At 41.4% G+C, this 19,373-nt stretch overlaps 4 protein-coding genes across 4 annotated transcripts; 2 read left to right on the top strand and 2 right to left on the bottom strand.

The window, feature by feature from the left end:
- Positions 1 to 250: 250 nt before the first annotated feature.
- On the bottom strand, positions 251 to 2,915 carry grcc10 (gene rich cluster, C10 gene). Its single transcript, XM_030109742.1, has 4 exons — positions 2,778 to 2,915; positions 1,729 to 1,782; positions 741 to 917; positions 251 to 649 (listed from the first exon to the last, which is right to left on the bottom strand). Exons 2-4 carry the CDS (start codon positions 1,778 to 1,780, stop codon positions 510 to 512), a joined length of 369 nt encoding a protein of 122 aa, XP_029965602.1. The 5' UTR covers positions 1,781 to 1,782; positions 2,778 to 2,915; the 3' UTR covers positions 251 to 509.
- On the top strand, positions 2,885 to 4,884 carry saysd1 (SAYSVFN motif domain containing 1). Its single transcript, XM_030109741.1, has 2 exons — positions 2,885 to 3,288; positions 4,412 to 4,884. Exons 1-2 carry the CDS (start codon positions 3,049 to 3,051, stop codon positions 4,733 to 4,735), a joined length of 564 nt encoding a protein of 187 aa, XP_029965601.1. The 5' UTR covers positions 2,885 to 3,048; the 3' UTR covers positions 4,736 to 4,884.
- Positions 4,885 to 7,234: 2,350 nt separating this feature from the next.
- On the top strand, positions 7,235 to 12,062 carry bpnt1 (bisphosphate nucleotidase 1). The gene is made up of 9 exons (XM_030110043.1): positions 7,235 to 7,295; positions 8,220 to 8,380; positions 8,458 to 8,562; positions 8,667 to 8,774; positions 8,860 to 8,908; positions 9,536 to 9,627; positions 9,700 to 9,897; positions 9,977 to 10,082; positions 10,172 to 12,062. The coding sequence occupies exons 2-9, from the start codon at positions 8,261 to 8,263 to the stop codon at positions 10,321 to 10,323; spliced, it is 930 nt and encodes a 309-aa protein (XP_029965903.1). The 5' UTR covers positions 7,235 to 7,295; positions 8,220 to 8,260; the 3' UTR covers positions 10,324 to 12,062.
- Positions 10,817 to 17,966, bottom strand: LOC115401741 (serine/threonine-protein phosphatase PP1-beta catalytic subunit-like). Its single transcript, XM_030110042.1, has 8 exons — positions 17,883 to 17,966; positions 14,958 to 15,089; positions 14,522 to 14,752; positions 14,018 to 14,122; positions 13,397 to 13,468; positions 13,131 to 13,282; positions 12,477 to 12,611; positions 10,817 to 12,394 (listed from the first exon to the last, which is right to left on the bottom strand). The coding sequence occupies exons 1-8, from the start codon at positions 17,932 to 17,934 to the stop codon at positions 12,290 to 12,292; spliced, it is 984 nt and encodes a 327-aa protein (XP_029965902.1). The 5' UTR covers positions 17,935 to 17,966; the 3' UTR covers positions 10,817 to 12,289.
- Between the last annotated feature and the right edge of the window lie 1,407 nt (positions 17,967 to 19,373).

Raw genomic sequence — 19,373 nt, 5'->3', positions numbered from 1 at the left:
GGGTATACCCATATTTTATATATTGGAATAGAAATGTTTTAACTATAAACTCGCCAGATGCTAAGTAACATTTCCTGTGAGGAGTGTGTATGTGTATAATCTGTTTTTTTGTTTTTTAATGTTTATTGTATGTAAAACTTACCGCAATAATAAAGTATGAATAATGAAATTAAGTTTATCGCCTGTTATGTTACCACACCAATTCCAAGAAAAGTTTTATTTTAATATGACAAAAAATACATTTGACGTTATAAAAAAAAAAATGGTACAAAATGGCATCAAAGGAATTCAGCAACATTGGAATATGGTTAAAGTATAATAAATACAAAAACAAACAAATGCATTAAATGACACATGGAGAGAAAAAAAAAAACTTTGTTGGACCATATAAGGGATTTGTGTTTTAAACGCACAAAAAGTGGATCTTGGAAATGTATTAAAAGGATGAGTAGGTCAGATCCAGAAAATTAAATACAGGCTTGCAGATCATCACTGAGCAGAAACGGTTCCTATGAGGCTGGAATGGCGCCTCCTATAGGCGGCGTTGACAGCGGCGGCAGCAGGAGGGACTTCAGTTTGGCAGACATGGCGGCAATTTCAGGGTCCTGGGTTTCATACATCTTCACCAGTCGGGCAAATTTAAGGACGCCTGAAAGCAAAGCACAGTCAGAATCGCATGAAGCCCTGTCCTGAAATTTTTGTTTGTTTTGTTTATTTAAATAAAAGAATGGACACCTCACCCTCTCCTTCATTGTTGAATCCGTAGGCTTTGATCACTTCCTGCTGTATCTGGGTGGCCACCGGCAGCACCAGCTGCAGCATCTTCCCCATGTCATTACAGGCACTCTCTCGGGCTTCGTCCATCCGGGCGGCATTCTCTGGGACTGAGAAGGCCTGAATCACCTCGCTCAAAACCACTGGGAAGACAAGCACAACTACTTGAATACATTTTACACAGCATCCCTTTTTTTTTTTTAATTTCAGGTGAATTACCCACATCTCAGATCATGAAAATGCAAATTAGGTCCCTTTAACCTTACTTCACATAAGGGACCATATGTGGGTAACTTACTTCCTTGTTTCTTCTAAAATAATTGCGACACACTGGTGATCACAGAAGACATGAGAAAATAGTTTTGAAAAGTATTTTTAGAACCTGTGTAAAAAATGACAAAACCTGTGCAAGGATGACTAAAAATGATAATCGCTAAGAGACTCATTCTGAGGGAACGGAAAGCTCCCACAGCTCCATGTTTTCTGAGATGGATTACAGAAATGTCAGCCATCAGGATAGAAAGACTAGTAGTTAGTTCTTTTGGTTGGTTTCAAGTACATGAAAAATTAAATATGTGATGTCTTAAGGTTTAAAAATTTACATAAACTTGGGAACTTTAAAAACTAAATCAACTGTCGTGACTCTTTAAGTACAAACTAAGAAACAGATGCTGTGAACATGGTCTAAACAAGCTAAACTAATGAAGCATTTTACCTGCTTGGGAAGAGAATATTCTGATTATTTTATTGACAGTGCATGGTGATAATACCTGCTGCATCAAATCATAACTAAATCGGCTCCAAAACTAAATAAGCTGCACGTCTGATGACAGAACCAAGTCAGTCTTAAACATGTGAACGCTGCACAAATTCTACTTTCATTCAGCTACAATATGGGTCACCTATGGGTGACTAAAAAAATGCAGTAAAGGGATGTGAAGCAGTTCCTCTCACCTCTGGTCTGTTCAACAGTCAGAGTGGGCTGCTGTGCTGGAGCCGAGGCCATTACTGCAGAATAAACAACACAAAACAGTCAAGGTTGGTCACAGCAATTGAATTAATGCATATAACTAATAAAGTGGACTGATGCAAATCAAGTGTAATGCTGAAGAAAACTGAGAGACACTTGAAGTCATAGAGTACAAATACCACAAAAATCGAGGGGTATGCACTGACAATAAACCAGTTTTTTTTTTTTGGTTTTTTTTTTTTCATTTTTGAGGCAGCTGAGGTTCTTCAACATCTGCCACACTGTGCTGAGGGGGCTCTACCAGTGTGTGGAGGAGGGCTGTTCTCTATGCTGTTGCATGCTGGGGCAGCAGGCTGAGGGTGGCAGTCCAGTGACAGGATGGGGGTGGAGATGGACTCTGTCTCAGAGGAGGATCCAGTCCAACCTGAACTATGTCTCTCATCCCCTCCAGGATGTCCTGGTCAGCAGCAGGAGCACCTTCAGCAACAGACTCATACCACCCAGTATACTGCAGAGTGCCACAGGAAATCCTTGTACATATTATTCACTTATTAATTTATATTCTTTTTTCTGTCTTTCTATATATTGGAACTTCTATGCATTGTTTTCTATTGTGTGAAGCAATTTTGTGAAATAAGTTCAATGTGGAAGCAAAGTATTCTCCATTATATTCTAGAATAGAATGGAAAATACAGTGATTCTATGGTAAAGCTTTCGGCTTGGTGCAAAAACAATATGCTGGATTTATATTTATTTGTATACGTGATGAAAGCAGTTAAAAAATGAAGTCTATTCCAGATGACAGTAGATGTAATGAAACCAGAGAAATAAATTATCAGACACGTAAACACACAGCAGGCGAGGTGTGTGTGATGAGGAGCTAAACCTCATTGTCGTTTCACATCAGCTCCACACGTAATATTAGGGAAATAAAGGTTATTAGACGGTTATAAATCATATCATAGACTAAACTGTACATCACCAGAGAGGAATTAGTGGCTAAACATTAAGAAAAAGAGGTTTGGAAACTCACCGGTGATGAAAACAACTGAGCTGCAAGCAGAGAGGAAATGTCGTAAAAACTTCTGCGTTTTGCGACAATCCCTTCCGTTTTCCGGTATGCGCTGACGTAAAGCTAAACTGATAGCAACGATGCAGCATTCACTCGAAGAAGTTAAAGTTAGAGAAGGACAGCGTTGTTTCTTCAAAATTCCTACTAGAAGAGAAGCGGGGACATTTAGAGGTTGTTGAATAAGAAGCCCGAGTTTTTTTTTCTTTTTGTTATCGACGCTGGTGGAGTATCGATGGAAAAGAGACTGGCGGAGTTCAGAGCCAGAAGACTGGCTCAAAATGCCGACAAAATGAGCGAAAGATCGCAGTCTGAAGAACAGACTGCTGAAAGTGTCGATAAAAGAAGTCAAAAGTCTGACTTTCCACGCTCTGAGGAACAGACTGCAGCAGAATCCGAAGCCCAGTCTGAAACAGCTGGCTGTCAACAACCAGAGAGGACAGAAAACAATCCAGCACACAGCTCTCAAAGCCAGGTAATAAAGTCATTTCAGCAAAGTGAATGAAGAGGTGAACAACCTGTTAAATGTTACTTGATAAGGCGTGAACGGTATTTGGTTCCTGATTGTATCTGTACAGTCTGACAGTGTGTAATATGGTTATTAATGCTGTAGGGGGCAGTGGTGAATGACAAGCAGCAAAGAGAAAAGCAGTAATTTATAACCCTGTGTTTATAACCATGGAGAAGACCTCTTTTATTCATAAGTAATTTTTTAGCACCTTTAGTCAGCCAGGAAGGACTCAAGGAAAAGGGAAAACTAAAGAGAAGCATAACATGTCAAGTAGATCAAAGATGATCAAAGGTTTTAAAAAGTAATTTGTGGTTATAGTTAGTAAAATTAAGCTGAATGTTCTTTGCGAATCCATAAACATGATCCTGTTACAGCTGATATTAAGCATGTGAAGTCTTCAAAAGATCTCGCAGCACCAACATGGAACCCACTACTGCACAGTTTATGTACAATCTGCTGTACTGTATATATCACACATAAAATGTTACACCAACAACATAGTCAGTGATAAATTAACTATTTGATATTGTACCTTTGAGACACACAATGCAGTTCAAAAGCAAATACTTCAGTTAATCAAAGCAAATGGACTACACTGGCATAGCGCTTTTTACACTGCAGCAGCAGAGCCCAAAGCACTTTACACTGCATAATCGCATTCATCCATGCACACACACCAGTGAAGGCATGTGCCATGCAAGGTGCTGAATTAATCTACTGGGAGCAGTTCAAGGTTTAGTGTCTTGATAAAGGACATATGGACAGGGGGACTGGAGAATTCAACCAACAACCTCCCAATAGTGAGACGACTACTCTACCAATGGAGCCACAGCTGCCACGAAGCTCAAAGTGTAAACTAAAATTAAAACTATTTAACAGACAAGAAATATAATTTAGATTGAAGTTGAACAGTTCAAAAAATAATCAATCAGTTTGAAAATGAAACAAAGGGAATAAGTGAAAGTAGACTCAAAGAAATGAGGAAAAAGGTATGTCATTTGTTGTTGAATGTCTGGAAATCACTGTTCTGGGTCACTCACTGTTCATTAATGTCCTTGGATTGTTTCCTGCTGTGTCTCCTGTTCAGCCCCGCAGAGACTGGATGCTGGACAGCGCTCTGGGACAGTGGCTGGCCTCCAGGCAGTACGTCGTCTCAAACGTGATCTTGCTCAAAGTGCTGCTGTGGCTGGTTCTCCTGGGCCTGTTCGTGGAGCTGGAGTTCGGCCTGGCCTTCTTCGTGCTCTCCCTCTTCTACTGGCTCTACGAAGGCCTCCGCAGCCCGGCACCACGCCAGCCCGGAGAGATGAGCGCCTACTCCGTGTTCAACCCAGACTGTCAGCCTCTGCTGGGCTCCCTCACTGCAGAGCAGCTGGAGGGGGAGATGGGTTACAGACCTCTGGCCAACAGATGAAAAGTTCACGTTTGCACGTTTATAGAAAATTGGAAGCTATTTCTTTTTCTGGGAAAATGGTAAATTAATTAAGAAAAGGTTATAACTTTTTGCAATTTCAGTTGATTACTTTTCTATTGCACATTAAACTGGAATTGATGTCACTTGAATGCTATTTCTTTTTTTTTTTAAGAATTTTCATATGATCAATAATGGCATATGACAAAGCAGTCATGATGAGATCACCATCATTTGCATGCTTTATTAGCATGGAGTACGGCAGTAAGATGATTTGCAAGATTTCATCACAGCAAAACGGTCATTCTGCTCTTTTCTGGGAGGTGTTTACCGGTTCTTCCTGTTTGTAGATTTTTTATAAAAACTGTGCTTTCACGGTGCTGGGAACTCTGAGAGCCATCTTGCAGCATTCATGTGACAATAGCAAGCAACATGGCCACCTCTACTAGTGCTGCTTAAGTAATGCTGTCAAAGTCCAGAAAATTCAAGAGCTTATCACACATATCAACCTAGAGAGTAATGGAATGAAGCTTAGGGAGTAATTACAGTTTATTTTATTTATTTGTTTAGTTAACCTTAATCTAACAGCATACAACATGACAATGTTTAAAGATGAAAACAGGTTTTGTAGACAAAGAACAATTGTAAGATTTTAAAGAGCACTCGTTTGCTATGAAAGACTTTTAAAATGCAAACATTTATTGGTGGAAATTCACTTTTTGTTGCTTAAAAAATTAGAATTTTTTTCAAAGAAACCAATTCAGACATTTTCGTTTATATTTGGAGAGTGTTCCAAGCAGAGGGGGCAGAGAAACTAAAAGCTGGCTTTCCCAGTTCAGTACGGACACAGGGAACGTCCAAAAGAAAAATGCCACTGGGTGAACTGTTGGTTCTCTGGAGAAGAGGAGGTAACCGAGCCAAGAGGTCATCCAGTGAGGGGAGCTCCTCACACTGAGCGAAGGCCACTCGGATCTGGCACAGACCGTTCACAGTGGTGAATGAGGCATCACATTGGTACACTGCGTTCAGGGACAGCAGACCTCTGCATGATGCGCTCATATAAAGAACATCACCATAATCAATAAGTTATGAAAAAATGTGGCAGACACAATCTTTTTACAAGCACTGAGCGAATAACATCATTTGTTTTCAAAAGTAAAATCCAATCAGAATTTTAAGTTTATGAACTAAAATGTCTATATGCTCTTTAAAATAAAGTTCTGGATCAAGCACTAAATCAAGATACTTTGGTACTAGCTGCCGAGACATTCTGAGACATTCTACTTGTTCACCCTGAGTCATGAATACTGGAAGGTTGTCAGTTTTTTTGTGATGACTTTTGTTTTCTCTGCATTTAAGACAAGCTTCAATTTCTGCAAGTGAAACTGGACAACATTGAAAGCAGGCTGTAAAAGCCCAAACACCTGAGCTATGATGATGAGGCAGATAATCACATGTATCATTCACATAAATACAAATTAAAATTGGTCTTACAACGAGCCCTGTAGCACACCTTTAGTGACCTCAACAAATAATTTGACCCACCCATTTGAATAGACTGGGCTCTGTTTGGCAGATAGTGGACAAACCAGCCAACAGCTTGATCAGAGATGCCAATCTTAGACAGATTTTTAACCAGGAGACAGTGCTCCAGTGTCAAAAGCCTTTGAGAGGTCAGTAAAAAGTGTGATATAAATTTTTTTGACATCCAAGTGTATGGATAAAATCATCTGAGACTTTCAAGGTGCTGTAACTGCAATATACTGCTTTCTCAAACCATACAGAAAATAATTCAAAGTGCAATTAGTTTCCGAAAACAACTTGATTTGATCACTGAGCATGCTTTTTTTTTTTTTTTTTTTTTTAAAGAAAGAAAGAAAACCAGGATACACAGTTTAGAAATAAGTCTACAGTTGTTTACTTCAGAGGGATTTTCTCCTTTAGGAACTGGAAGTACAGAGGCCATTTTCCAGACTTTGAGAATTTTGTGCATCTTAAAAATGTGCAAGAAAAGTTCAGTATAAAATCAGCAGCCAGCTTCAAAAACAAAGCATGCAACCTTTCTCAACCAGCTTTCCTGAAGTCGAACTGGTTTTTATAGTTATTTATCAATAAAGTATCTGCAATATCCAAACCAATTCCTGAAAAAAAGTTGTTTTTTTTATTTAATTGGTTTTATGTAAAGACTTTTTTCCCTTAAGCACGAAGATTAAATGTTTTGAAGTCAAAGAGAAGATGTTTCACCCAATCGGTACTTTCGGGTTGACATTAAACCCGGGATAACGATTTCAATAGGGTTGTATGTCAGTTAGCTAAAGGATGAACACAAATGCATTTAGGAATAAATTCACTTAAATCACCAAAGTTTTCACGTCGGTGTTTCTTTGAGCGTTTAATCACGAACACTTCAGTCTGGAGCGCTTACGTTTCGGGTGAGGCGGAACCATCTTGGTATGTTGGTTTGGATCTTTGTAGGTCAAAGGTTGTTATACTTCCGGGATAGCTCGGCTCTGTGATCGCATCAGTAAAGAGTGCTCCTGCACTTTCTTCTACTTTACTAAAGGTAAGGATTCTGTTTGCAATTTGGCCATTCGCAGACAGTTCTCCAATTCATGCATTTAGCGTGGAAGAAAAGTGTCAACCTTTTTATATCTTCGTGTCCTTGCAGATGTAATTAAACTTATCGTTATTAATAAAGAGACAGAGACTGCAACTTCATATGTACTGTTCACTCTTCATTGTCGCGTTGTATTTCCATGGTGCCTCAGTGCATAGCGTGTCTGTGTTTTGCAGTCAGGTTAGTAACAGGTTTTTTGTTTTTTTTTTGCCACAAAATGCTTTTACTCAGCTCAAAAATACTGTTATTTTAAGAATAAATGCATGTAAATTGATCATTTTTGTCCACACCCCCTAGACCAGGGACTCTGCAACCTTTATGGCCAAAAGAGCCATTTTTATGGCTTTCCACCAAAATCAGGTTGATCTGGAGCCGCAAAGCACATTTAACCTTTATGCAGCTCATGAAGTTTCATAATAGTTTTGATGCACATACAAAAACTACATTTTATGATGTATTTTTAAGGTTTTAACAGCAGTTCATGATAGTGGACATTTTCTTATTTTAACCTATTTTTGTACCCAATTTTAACAGTTTTGTTCCTCTTTTTAAGATTTTTTTGTAGACAATTTTGAACTTTTAGCAGTTTTAATCATTGTAACTCTTTTTATGTAGATTTGCATACATTTTCTTCCTTTAGAAATTCTAAAAAATGTCTGTTTTTTTAAGCCCTTCTATAAAATTTTCCCCCATTCTTGGTTTAAGCTTCTTTTTTTTTTTGTCCAAATTTTACTTGTACCTTTTTTGAACGAAGAGTGACAAGTCTTTTGTAAAGGTACTCAAATGTTTATAAACGCCCTTGAATTCACTTGAAAACCATAAAAATGACTGCATTCTTGAATCAAATAACCATGATTCATTCATCCGTAGGTTTGAGTTCCTTCTGCGTTGAACAGATCAGCAGTTCGACCATGTCTGGAAGTCCCGCCGTCGTAATGCGTCTGGTGGCTTCAGCCTACTGTGTGGCCGAGAAAGCTGGATCCATTGTGAGGAAAGTGCTTCACAGCGGAGAACTTGGCATTGTGGAAAAGGTACAATACATATCAATACTGTAAATATAATGATCCAAGCACAAAGAGAACCGCAGCTCATTTCTGCTCTTGCACAGACCGGAGCGAATGATCTGCAGACACTGGCGGACAGACTAGCACAGCAGAGCATCTGTGCTTCGCTATCCAAACGTTTCCCCAAAGTCACCATCATCGGAGAGGAGGTGAGTCAATGTCACTTCATTTTGACAGCATGCTTTGGCCAAATGATGCCTGTGGACACAGATTCATTAAAAAATTATAATTCTATTTGGGTCTTTCTATGCAGGACCTTCCAGCCGAGGAAGTAAAAGAAGATCTCATTGAAAACGGTCAGTTGGAGGAAATCCTGCAGATGAGCTGTCCATCAGAGTATCAGGAGCTGAAAGAAGAGGAGGTGACCACACGCAGATCTGCTTACTTATTAACATCAGTTAGCATTGCGTTGTTAATTTAACTCCATGAATGTGTCCGTATCGCAGCTCGTGGTGTGGGTTGATCCAGTGGATGGCACCAAGGAGTATACGGAAGGTGAGCTGACCAACCTTTCTCTTCAGGACTTGGCATGCTGTACCTTTCATAAACTGCAACTCTTAGATCTTTTATGATGGCCAGGAAAAAGAAAGACTCCCAGGAAGCAGTGAAATTGAACTTTGCACTACGGAATAGATTTTCCTCTGTCTGAAAACACTGTCAAACTGTAGTTAAAGACCATTAAATGTAACTCTTTTCATGCTATTTTCCTCCTTTCAGTGATTTTTCCACCAGCAGCTCTTCGTCTTATCTTATGTTTGTGTTTTTTTGCACAAACTTGTCAATCAGTTGTGCTTGTTCTCTTTGTGTTTCCCTGATCTTTCTGTCCACCTGTCGCTCGCTCCCCCCCCCCTCTGCTGGCCCCAGCGTCCCGCTGTCTCCACGTCCCAGCTGTGGCCCCGACGCCGCACATCTCAGCTCTCTGTAGGGGAATATTAACTCTGGAGGAGTAGATCATTGATAATCTGCACTAAACTCAACTTTTATTCAGAAGTACTCAGTAGCTTTTCTATCTTTTCTGCATCTGCATGTGGATATTGACACTTTCCCTCGTCTCAAATATTTACTTGTGAGTGAAAACAGTTGAGTGGTGTTTGCTGACTCCGTGTCGTGCTCTGGCTCCAGGGCTCCTGGACAACGTGACGGTGCTCATCGGCATTGCGCACGGAGGCAAAGTTGTTGCTGGCGTCATCAACCAGCCGTTCTACAACTACCAGGTACAAAACGACGATTTGAGATAAATAAATAAAACATTCTACTCCACTTCAATCCCGACTCTTCCCTCTCAGCTGGGGCCGGGCGCCGCTTTAGGAAGGACGCTGTGGGGGATGCCCGGACTGGGCGCCTTCGGGTTCAAGCTGCGGGAGGTTCCGGGTGACAGGCGGATCGTCACCACCACTCGTTCCCATAGCAACAAGGTGGTGACGGACTGCGTGGACGCCATGGAGCCTCACGAAGTTGTGAGAGTGGGCGGCGCTGGAAACAAGGTGCAGCAGACTGTACTTGCAGTTTATTTCTCCAAAGAAAGAGGACGTTGATGCAGAGCGCCTGTCTTCCTCTGTGCAGATAATCCAGCTCATTGAAGGAAAGGCTTCTGCGTATGTCTTTGCCAGCCCTGGCTGCAAGAAGTGGGACACTTGTGGTCCTGAAGCCATTCTGCAAGCTGTTGGAGGTGAAACAAGCAGCTCCCTCTCTGCTTTTTTTATTAATACTTATAACATTTTTCTGGTTACAATCTGATCTGTGATTGCATTTTTTCAGGAAAACTGACCGACATGCATGGCAACGCTTATCACTACGACGCAAACGTGAAGCACATGAACTCCGCGGGGGTCCTGGCTACGCTGCGTAACCATGACTACTACCTCCGCAGAGTCCCACAGTCGGTGCTGCAGGCCCTCAAGTCAGATTGAAATCTGGAGATGCAGGAAAAAGACACATCACCATTTTCTCTACTTTTAACGAAGATGCTTTAAACCTTTCTTTATGTTATTTAAATTTAGTGCCAAACAGTCACTTCTGAGTCACACTGTACAGTTTGTAATGCTCAGTGATTCAGAAATAAACTGAACAACCTACTTTTTTGAAACAAAGTCATCCAAATCTCATAATGTGGCAGCATACCTGTTCCAACATGAGGACTTCTAGATTAATCGTCTCCACCTTGCTGAGTTTTGATGTCTTTTGCAGTGCGATGACTGGCAGTGCAGCGATGTTCAGTGTCAGAGGTCGACTGCTTTCTCAGATTAAAGTGAATATAAAAGATGAAAATACTGAAGCACAGTTGAGACGCTGTCTTCTCTCACTTTTCACCGTGAAACTCTACTCTTCTCCTCACTGATCATATCAAAGCATCCTGCTGCACGCTGGAATCGCGTCAGAACAAAAGAGGAGTCATTCACACTGTTGCATTGCAGATTACTCTGATTTATTCCATCAATAAAAATTCTTGAATAACCACAGATGCTCACTCGGTGATGTGATAAATAGAAAATGTGTACAACTGGTTATGAAAAAGAAAAAGGCTCAAAACACTGATCTAACGAAGAGCATCAGGTGTACATGATGCCCTCCTGGAGTCGTAGCATAGGTCGACTGTGTCCTTATTAACTAGCCTTTGAAAATACTTAGGTTTGCGCATAGCAAGATTTCGAGCAATGATTATTGCACTTAGTCAAAATCTTCAGATTTTATCGAGATCTCCGCGTGGAGAGAAACATTCTGGAGTCGCGGGGTGATTTTCAACCGGTTAAAGTGACGTAGGAATTCTTCTCAGTCGTTTTATTCCACAGTTTGCCGACTCCGCTGCTCTGTTTGATTACACACATCACTGCCGCCTGTCGCAGGGCGGTGGGAAGAATGAGGGAATGAAATGCTCGACTCTGTTCAAATTACACAAACTCCAACCAACCACTGCTTTGAGGCTCATTAATAAACGCACCCATGTGTACTTTTGGAACCCTGAAAAGTGAAATACAACACTGCACCATTTTACTCAACTAGTTCTTGGCTAGGACTATAAACTGTACATGAAGACAGACGACACCCGCTCTTCAACCTTACCAAACACCAGATCAAATAACCCCATATCCTGATGAAGGTGACATGAAATGAAAGAAATCACGTGTGGATTATGGAAAAGAGACGCACTTTGATATTTTAGTTCACACAAAGGGATTTATGACCAATGCATCAAACAGCCACCAGGGGGAGAATCCAGATATCTGAGCTTCACTTCTACTTTCCCACTGAGGTTTGTGTGACTAAAACAAAGTGTTGTATTAAGATGTGGAGGCTGGGTTTGACCGATTTGAACAGAGTCGGGTTTTCCTGTTGCTTCCCGTCGTTTTGGGAAGCAGCCGTTACTCATTCAACAGGCGGCACGTGGACCAGGTGTAACGTAACAGAGCTGATGTAGAAGTCAGACGGGAAAAACCTTGGACCTGTCGGTCGTGATAATCGGCAGGTTTTTTACTGGCCTGGAGAAATCTCATATTTCAAGCGTGCATGAATTCACAAAACCACAATGGAAATAGTTAATCTGAAGGCAAAGAAGCTTCCTCTCCATTCCGCAACAGGTTGGTGTTAACATCCCTGAATGGGCTGAGACAGAAGACGCGAGCGCTTAGTAAATACAGATCATGGCATCAAAAAAAAAAAAAGGGGGGGGAGGGGGGCGGGAGGGGAAACAGAAAACTATACCACTCACATGTTCATAAAAATACCCACAGAACAAGCAAAAAACACTCTGGAAGTTTTTAACTATTGATCCATGAACAAGCTGACTGAGAGAAGGCTGGAGTGTTTGAGGCAGCTTGCAGGGACGTGGGCCAGGGACCAGCCGGTGGGGGAGGGGGGGGGGGGCTCAGAGCCGGCCGCTCACCTCTTCTTAGGCGCCTGAGTGGTACGAGGGGGGGTGACAGGACGCCCTGAATTCACCCCTCCGTACTGGTACTTGGCTTTTTTCTCCGAGGGCTTCAGGATCTGAGAGGAAACGTGGCGGCGTTAAAACAGTCCCGTCGGCCGCACGGGAAGCAGATTTAAGGCGAATGAAGAGATTTTCTACCTGAAAGGAGCACATGAGAGACTCGTCCACGCTCATCATTCCTCCCGCGTTGTCAAACTCCCCGCAGTAGTTGGGGGCAGAAAACAGCGTCACCAGCTGCCGCTTCGCAAAGAACTCGTAGCCGTCTTCAACAACCTGAAGGGCGGCAGGATAAGAGCAGAGACCAGGAACCTGCATGAGCATGTTTTCTTCAAAAAAACATTCATTAGTTTTAATACACTTAGATTTTGCACAACCTTCCAGTGTTTTTTTGTATGTATTGTCAATACAAGTCAGTATAATGTAGAGCAACAGAATATCAGTGATAATCATTCTATGGTGGCTCTTGTACCTGTTTATTTCACAATGTCTGAGCTGTTTTAAACAGTCTGAATTTTGTGAATTTTATGTATTTTTCATGCTAAAACTTAATGAAATCAAACTCAACTGCTATAACGGCCTCATAGCTGCATTTACACGCTCAAAACTTTTGCAGGAATTATTTTTCACTTTGAGTCCTTTTCGATATTAAATTAGCTGAAAAGTGCCTTTTATTATCAAGCTGTACAATGTATTAGACAGCCCGATATATATAGAGAGATTTTTTTTTTTTTCAAATAAAAAAAACCCAAAATGACTCATTTGACTCTTGACTTCACTTGGCGGCAGTGGTACCTGGTGTGCTCGACAGATTAGGTCCAGATCGTGGCGGTTGAGGAACTTGCTGACCACATCGGCCCCAAAAGTGAAAGAGACTCCCCGATCGTTCTCCCCCCAGCCCTGCACGTCTTTGTCTGGGTCCGACCACAGCAGGTCACACAGCAGGCCTGGAACAAAGAGACGTCGGCATCTCTGAGTCGTCACTTTCATTCATTTTAGTGTTGACTGCATCGAGGCATGAGACTATAAGTACAAAAGTGAGTTCACTCAGCTGGACAGACCTGTGTCTGGGACGTCAGTGGGTCTCATAATACGCCGGATCTGCTCCATAGACTGCAGGTCAGGTGAAAGTCCTGCGAGGAAAGAGGTGGATTACAAAGGTTTATCAAGAAAGATGGGCTGAAAAGAAGGAATCACCAGCATGACATGCACTTCAGCAATTTACACAATGCACAATGCAAGCAAGTGAATTACACAAATTTCATTGTGACTGATAAAAACAACCTTTGACCTTTCTGGATTATTATATGATCAGTAAATTTGCAGAGATTAAAAGAGGGACATTTCACAGTCTGTAAACATGTGGCTCCTTCAGCCTTACAGAATATACCAACAGGTAAAATACCTTCTATAGCTCGAACTACTGAAACCAGTAAAAAGTAAGAACAAGGCTAGTGGCAAAGTCAAACTAAGTAAAATTGTAAAATACATGACAAAAAATCAAGAAGCAACGCCGCAAAAACAGCTAAAAATGTAATAGAATATCTATAATTGTAGAAATAAAACTTCACAAAAGCAACCTCAGTTTCTGTGCTGTTAGCAACTTCTTTTTCTCATTTCAGAGGTTTATCATGTTTTGCGCACAAAAATGGCTCTTTTAGTCAAAAAGATGCTTCACAAACCTCCATGACAGCAAAAGATCTTCTCGTCAATGATTGCCGCAATGGGCAGACAGTTAAAACAGTCTGTGAACGTCTTCCACAGCTTTATGTTGAACCTGCGCTTGCCTGAGAACAAAACACAAGAACACAGAACCGGCCATGAATTCTCCAGATAAGGAATTGTGAATTTTAGTTTTGGATTGTGATCCTTTAGGCACAGCGCTAATAATATCCATGTTTAGACAGTCAGTCTTTTCTAAATCTGATCTGAACGCTCTGTTCCATTTACATGAACTCTGTGCAAAGTGACCAGACTGATAACGCAGGTTTATGTGTACTAACAATAGAATCTGATTGAGGTTGGTTAATCAGTCAGATAATACTTTGGACTTGTTCACTTAAGTAGTCAGGCTTGCTATTTACTTTTTTCCTGCATGGCTGCATGAAAGTTGCAATATTCTCCAAGAATGAAATAAATCTCTTTATGCAGTCATTGTCTCACAAGCAAGATGCTTCCCGACTCACACTCGTCATAGAAGCCGTAGATGCGATTGATGGAGGCACACTCGTGGTTCCCCCTGAGCAAAAAGAAGTTTTCTGGGTATTTGATCTTGTAGGCCAGCAGCAGGCAGATGGTCTCCAGCGACTGCTTCCCTCTGTCCACGTAATCTCCCAGGAACAGATAGTTGGCCTCCGGAGGGAAGCCCCCATACTCAAATAGCCTCAGCAAGTCTGTATATTGTCCGTGGATATCGCCTGGAATTAAAACAATCAACTCAAAATATGAATAGTGAACATTATTATTTATAGGAATTGAAGGGAACTTTTACAAAAGGGAATGTGACCAACAAGCAGAAATCTGAGCCAAACTTGCTCTTTACTGGTAAGTTATCAGCAACAAAAGACACGACCAGGGAATGAAGCATAGCTCTGCAAGTTAAGGACAAATGCTGGTTCTCACCACAGATTTTGAGAGGAGCCTCCAGTTCAAGGAGGATCGGCTGACTGAGGAAGATCTCTCTGGACTTGATGCAGAGCCCTCGCACCTCAGCCTCTGTCATCTGTACCATCTTTCCAGGACGACATCCTCGCACTGCAGATCATTAAAAAACACAGAGAAAGATTTGATCAAAAATCCTTCTATCATTTCTCTCGGTAAAGAGTTGGGGCCACATAGTGATGCAGTGGGTACCACTCATGTATCATAACAACAAAGTTCAAATCTCGGTTGGGACGGGTTGCTGTGTGGAGTTTGCATGTTGTCCATGTGGACGTTTGGATTTTCTGAGGGTTTGTCCTATTCGATGACCTGTTCAAGGTGCAATATTGTTGGATTAAAGGATGTTGAAGATGGATGGAAATTTATGAGTAATATAAAGTATAAAAACTCCTCTCAATGACAGCAAAATGCAGCTCAACGCCACTGCAAATTTCAACATGTAGTTGAATTAAATTTCAAGCAAAAACTGAATATTACCAGTGCAGAGACAGAGTTCACAGTAAAGTTAATGTACTAATCCACTTTAAAATACAGTAAAAATGTAGTTTAGTTCTGTGCCTGGACTTGTTTCACTGTAATAAGGTGACAGCCTGTTCACGCTACGAGCTGTATCTTTCAGCAATGTGGCTCAACCACCTTTTGTTTTGTTTACATTTCCATTATGGATTAACGGGGCCTGACGGTTCCTGCTTTTGCTTTGCTACTGGCCAGACATGCCATTTACTGCAGTCAACACGCAGCATTATGAACTGGCAAGTGTGCGAGTGAACAGCTTGTCGGCTCAGCTGGAAGTTTGCAAGCGAGGGCGGACCATGTTGTCCTGGAGGGACGAAAAGGCTAGAGAGCAGATTCATGTGTCAAGAAAAAAAAAAAAAGGTTGTGAACTTATTTGTTTATGCCCACAACAAGAATAGTTATTTAGGCCTTTTAAATAATTGCAATACTTCACTGTCTTTGTAAATATATATGGGAAAAAAATTCAAGCGAAAGCCACTAAAGAACACACACTGAGAATACTTCTTTTTCCTGTCCGGTCAGATTGTGACAGCAAAACACATAAGAAGATAAATATGTATCTTTCGAGGAGAGTTTCTCTCAAATGGTTAAAGTACATGCATCTACATGCATGCTGTTTGAGTTTTCAGAATGCCTTTGAGCCACGTGCAATTCAAAAAAAGTAAAGCCTTCCAAATACATCAAATATGTAAACATCACAAGGCACGCAAATAAATCAGGTTATTCTTGACTGGTGGCTAAAGTGACAGGAATGCATTCACTTCTGTGAAAAAAGTAAAGTTTGAGAGAATAATTTGAAAACATTTAAACAACCACACGAATAATATATACACTAATGCTGACCACGCAATGCGACATCAAGCATTCACAGGTGAATTAAAGGAATATGAAAGAAATAAATTAGCTTTATTGTTACTGTGTAGCTATGTGCTAGAAAAATGTGGGTGTTCCACACAGCAATGGTGGACAGCATTCATACATCCATCTTTTATATCGTTTTATCCTGGGAAGGGTCGTGGAGCACCAGAGCCTATCACAGCCAGCAATGTGGGAGGGCAGGGTAGTAGTACACTTGGATAGGGCATGAGGCCTTCACAGAGAGACAGACAACCACAAACACACACACATATCCACACCAAGGGGCAATTACCCTCATGCAGACTTATGAACCCAGACATAGGGAGAACATGCAAACTCCATGGGGCATGGCCAGCATTTGAACCCGCAACCTTTTCACTGAAAGCACTATCTGCTGTGCCACCATGCATAATATTAGATATATGTTAGGAAATTGAAATACGATATCATTATTGTGTCTAAGAATGAGCAACACTATGAAAAATTGTTGTTGGCTTGGCTGGAAGATTGGGTCGTCTCTCAATCAGAATGTTGATGGTTTGATTCACTATCTGTCCGCAGGTTAAAGTGTCCTTGAGCAAAACACTGAACCCCAAACTGCTCCAAAAGGATGGACTGAGTGCCTTGCATGGCAGCAGTGTATGTGAATGGGTGAATGTGATTACAAATGTAAAGCTCAAGCAGTGGAAAAGCAAATAAGTGAAATTGGCTTAAGATAAGATAGAGTCTTCATCACTCCCCACGCCGGGCGAAATTCACATTGTTACAGCAGCAACTGTTATATATGTAAGAAAAATATAAATAATAATAACATTAATATATACAATAGTGATAGCATCATATCTTAACATGATTTCGTTGATGCATGCCTACATTATATAGGAAAATGTATCCAAGATTCTCTTCATTTGTGATTGAGATGGAAATACAGTGGTGCCCCTGAATTTCATTGGAATAAAAGCGTAATATAGCAGAGGGAAGAATAACCATATGTAAATAAATAAATGAGCGTCGTGTGTGTAGATGGATTAATCTGGAGTGTCTGGTTTCCGCGGTGTCCTGAAAAGGGGGGCGTGTCCGTGATGGTAGCCCCCTTGTTAAGAACTGTTAGCGTTACCAAGCAACCACGACTTTCAATGGCTCATTGTGTCAAAATACTCACAAAAACCACTCAAACGAGTTCTGCTGCTAGAATGGCTCTGAATGATATGACCAGTTAGCGCTAACACCCGGAGAGCCGCAAGCCATTTGTCCATCGCCTTTCCACCAGACAGCAAGACATCGCGTAAACGTTACTAGCTCCTAAACGAGCGTGGCGTCACTGTAACATTCACGGTAGTGAATGAGCTTTCAATGCAGCAGCTAGCTAACAGCAGGGAGACGAGGATGCGGCGCTATAAAGGAGAATATGTCACGTACTGTAGAGTCAGCGGCTACGAACACGAAGCTGCAAATGTGCCGTGTGTTACTCGGGGTGAAATTAAGCAGAAAAGAAGCGAGCTGCTCACGTACCTTCCAGTAATCGAGAGATGAGGCTGTCAACGTTCAGTTCGCTTTCCGCCATGTTTGTGATACTCGCAGGCTCGAGGAGGCTGCGTCCCGCTCCGGCTGGTAACGTCGACGTGACGTCAGCGATGACGCTTTTATTATGGGGGCCCGAGCCCCGTTCGCTTCTTCCTTATTATTTTTCCTGACGTTCAGATTCACCCAAATCTGATCCCGTCGTGAGAGAGAAACGGTGCATCTCCTGCAATCTCCCCAGGATTTTTGCTGTCAGCTATAATGGATTTATTTGAAACCCTCGCCTTTTTTTCACAAACTGAGACCTCTAGTGTCTAAACCAGGGTGCTGCAACCCTCATGACCAAAGGAGCGATTTGTGTGATTTTTCTAGCAAATAAAATTCACCTGGAGCAGCTAGAACAGCTTCCAATGTTTGAAATATAAAGCAGTTTTGAAATGTAGAGACACATCTTTTAAGAAGTTTTAGCAATATCTTAGGAAACATTTCAGTGTATTTCCAGCTGTTTGTGTTCCTGATTTTAGCAGTTACGCCCTTTTTTTTCAGCATTTTAGACAACTTTGACAGTTTTTCTTGGTTTATTGTGTGCTTTTTTTTCCAATTTCAGAAATTCTAGTTATTTTAGCATATTTTCTGATACAAGCTTTTAAATCCAAGCATACAAGTCATTTTGAAAATGACTTCCTAGTAAAACAGTAATAAAAACGTTTTTACAGGTATAATTTAGTGGAGGCCTCAGAAAGCCATGACAGAAGGGTGAAAGAGCCACATGTGGTTCCAGAGTCGCAGGTTGTTGAAGTCTGACTGCTTTGAAACCAACATAGACTGGAAGATAATCTATTTTCTTTTCAGCTCTCAGCTGCAGAACACCTGATTGCAATGAGGGACTCATTAGTGGGCTTTTCTACAAGCTCGAAGATGACATCAACATTAGATTGAGGTGTGCTGCAGCAGGGAGACATGTAAAACATGCAGGAAGGCGGTCCCTTGAGGACTGGAGGCAGTGCTCTAGGGTCATCCGTCCTCGTGACCATATTTGGAAAAAAACTGTGCACCAGCTGAATGCAGCTGTCAGTCAAACTTTGACCAGTGAGCAACTGAAGAGAGAGGGTTTTCTTTCTCGTTCCTCCTCATTTTGCGTTATGACTACTCTGATATCTCAAAGATGTACAATGACCAACAATCTTAGTCACAGTTCTGCAGACAAAGAACAAGGAATGGTTGGCTCTCTCATCTCACGGCGAGAAGGTCAAATATATGCCGGCCTTCCTGTGCAGACTTTGCATGTTCTCTGGGTGTGTGATTGCATTTCTCTTCTTTCACCCACAACTGTCATGATTATTTTAACATACCTCGACAAGAAAGCTTTCAAACATCCTTCGTGAAACTGATAAGCGGAACAAAACTTGACTTTCGATCCTGCGACTCCACCTAACAGAACCCGTGGACAGCCACAGCTTCACATCACATGTTGCACAATAT

The sequence above is a fragment of the Salarias fasciatus genome, chromosome 15, assembly GCF_902148845.1.
Source record: "Salarias fasciatus chromosome 15, fSalaFa1.1, whole genome shotgun sequence".
Lineage (NCBI taxonomy): Eukaryota > Metazoa > Chordata > Actinopteri > Blenniiformes > Blenniidae > Salarias > Salarias fasciatus.
The sequence above is the reverse complement of the archived record's forward strand: the minus strand, read 5'-3'. Positions and strand labels throughout refer to the sequence as shown.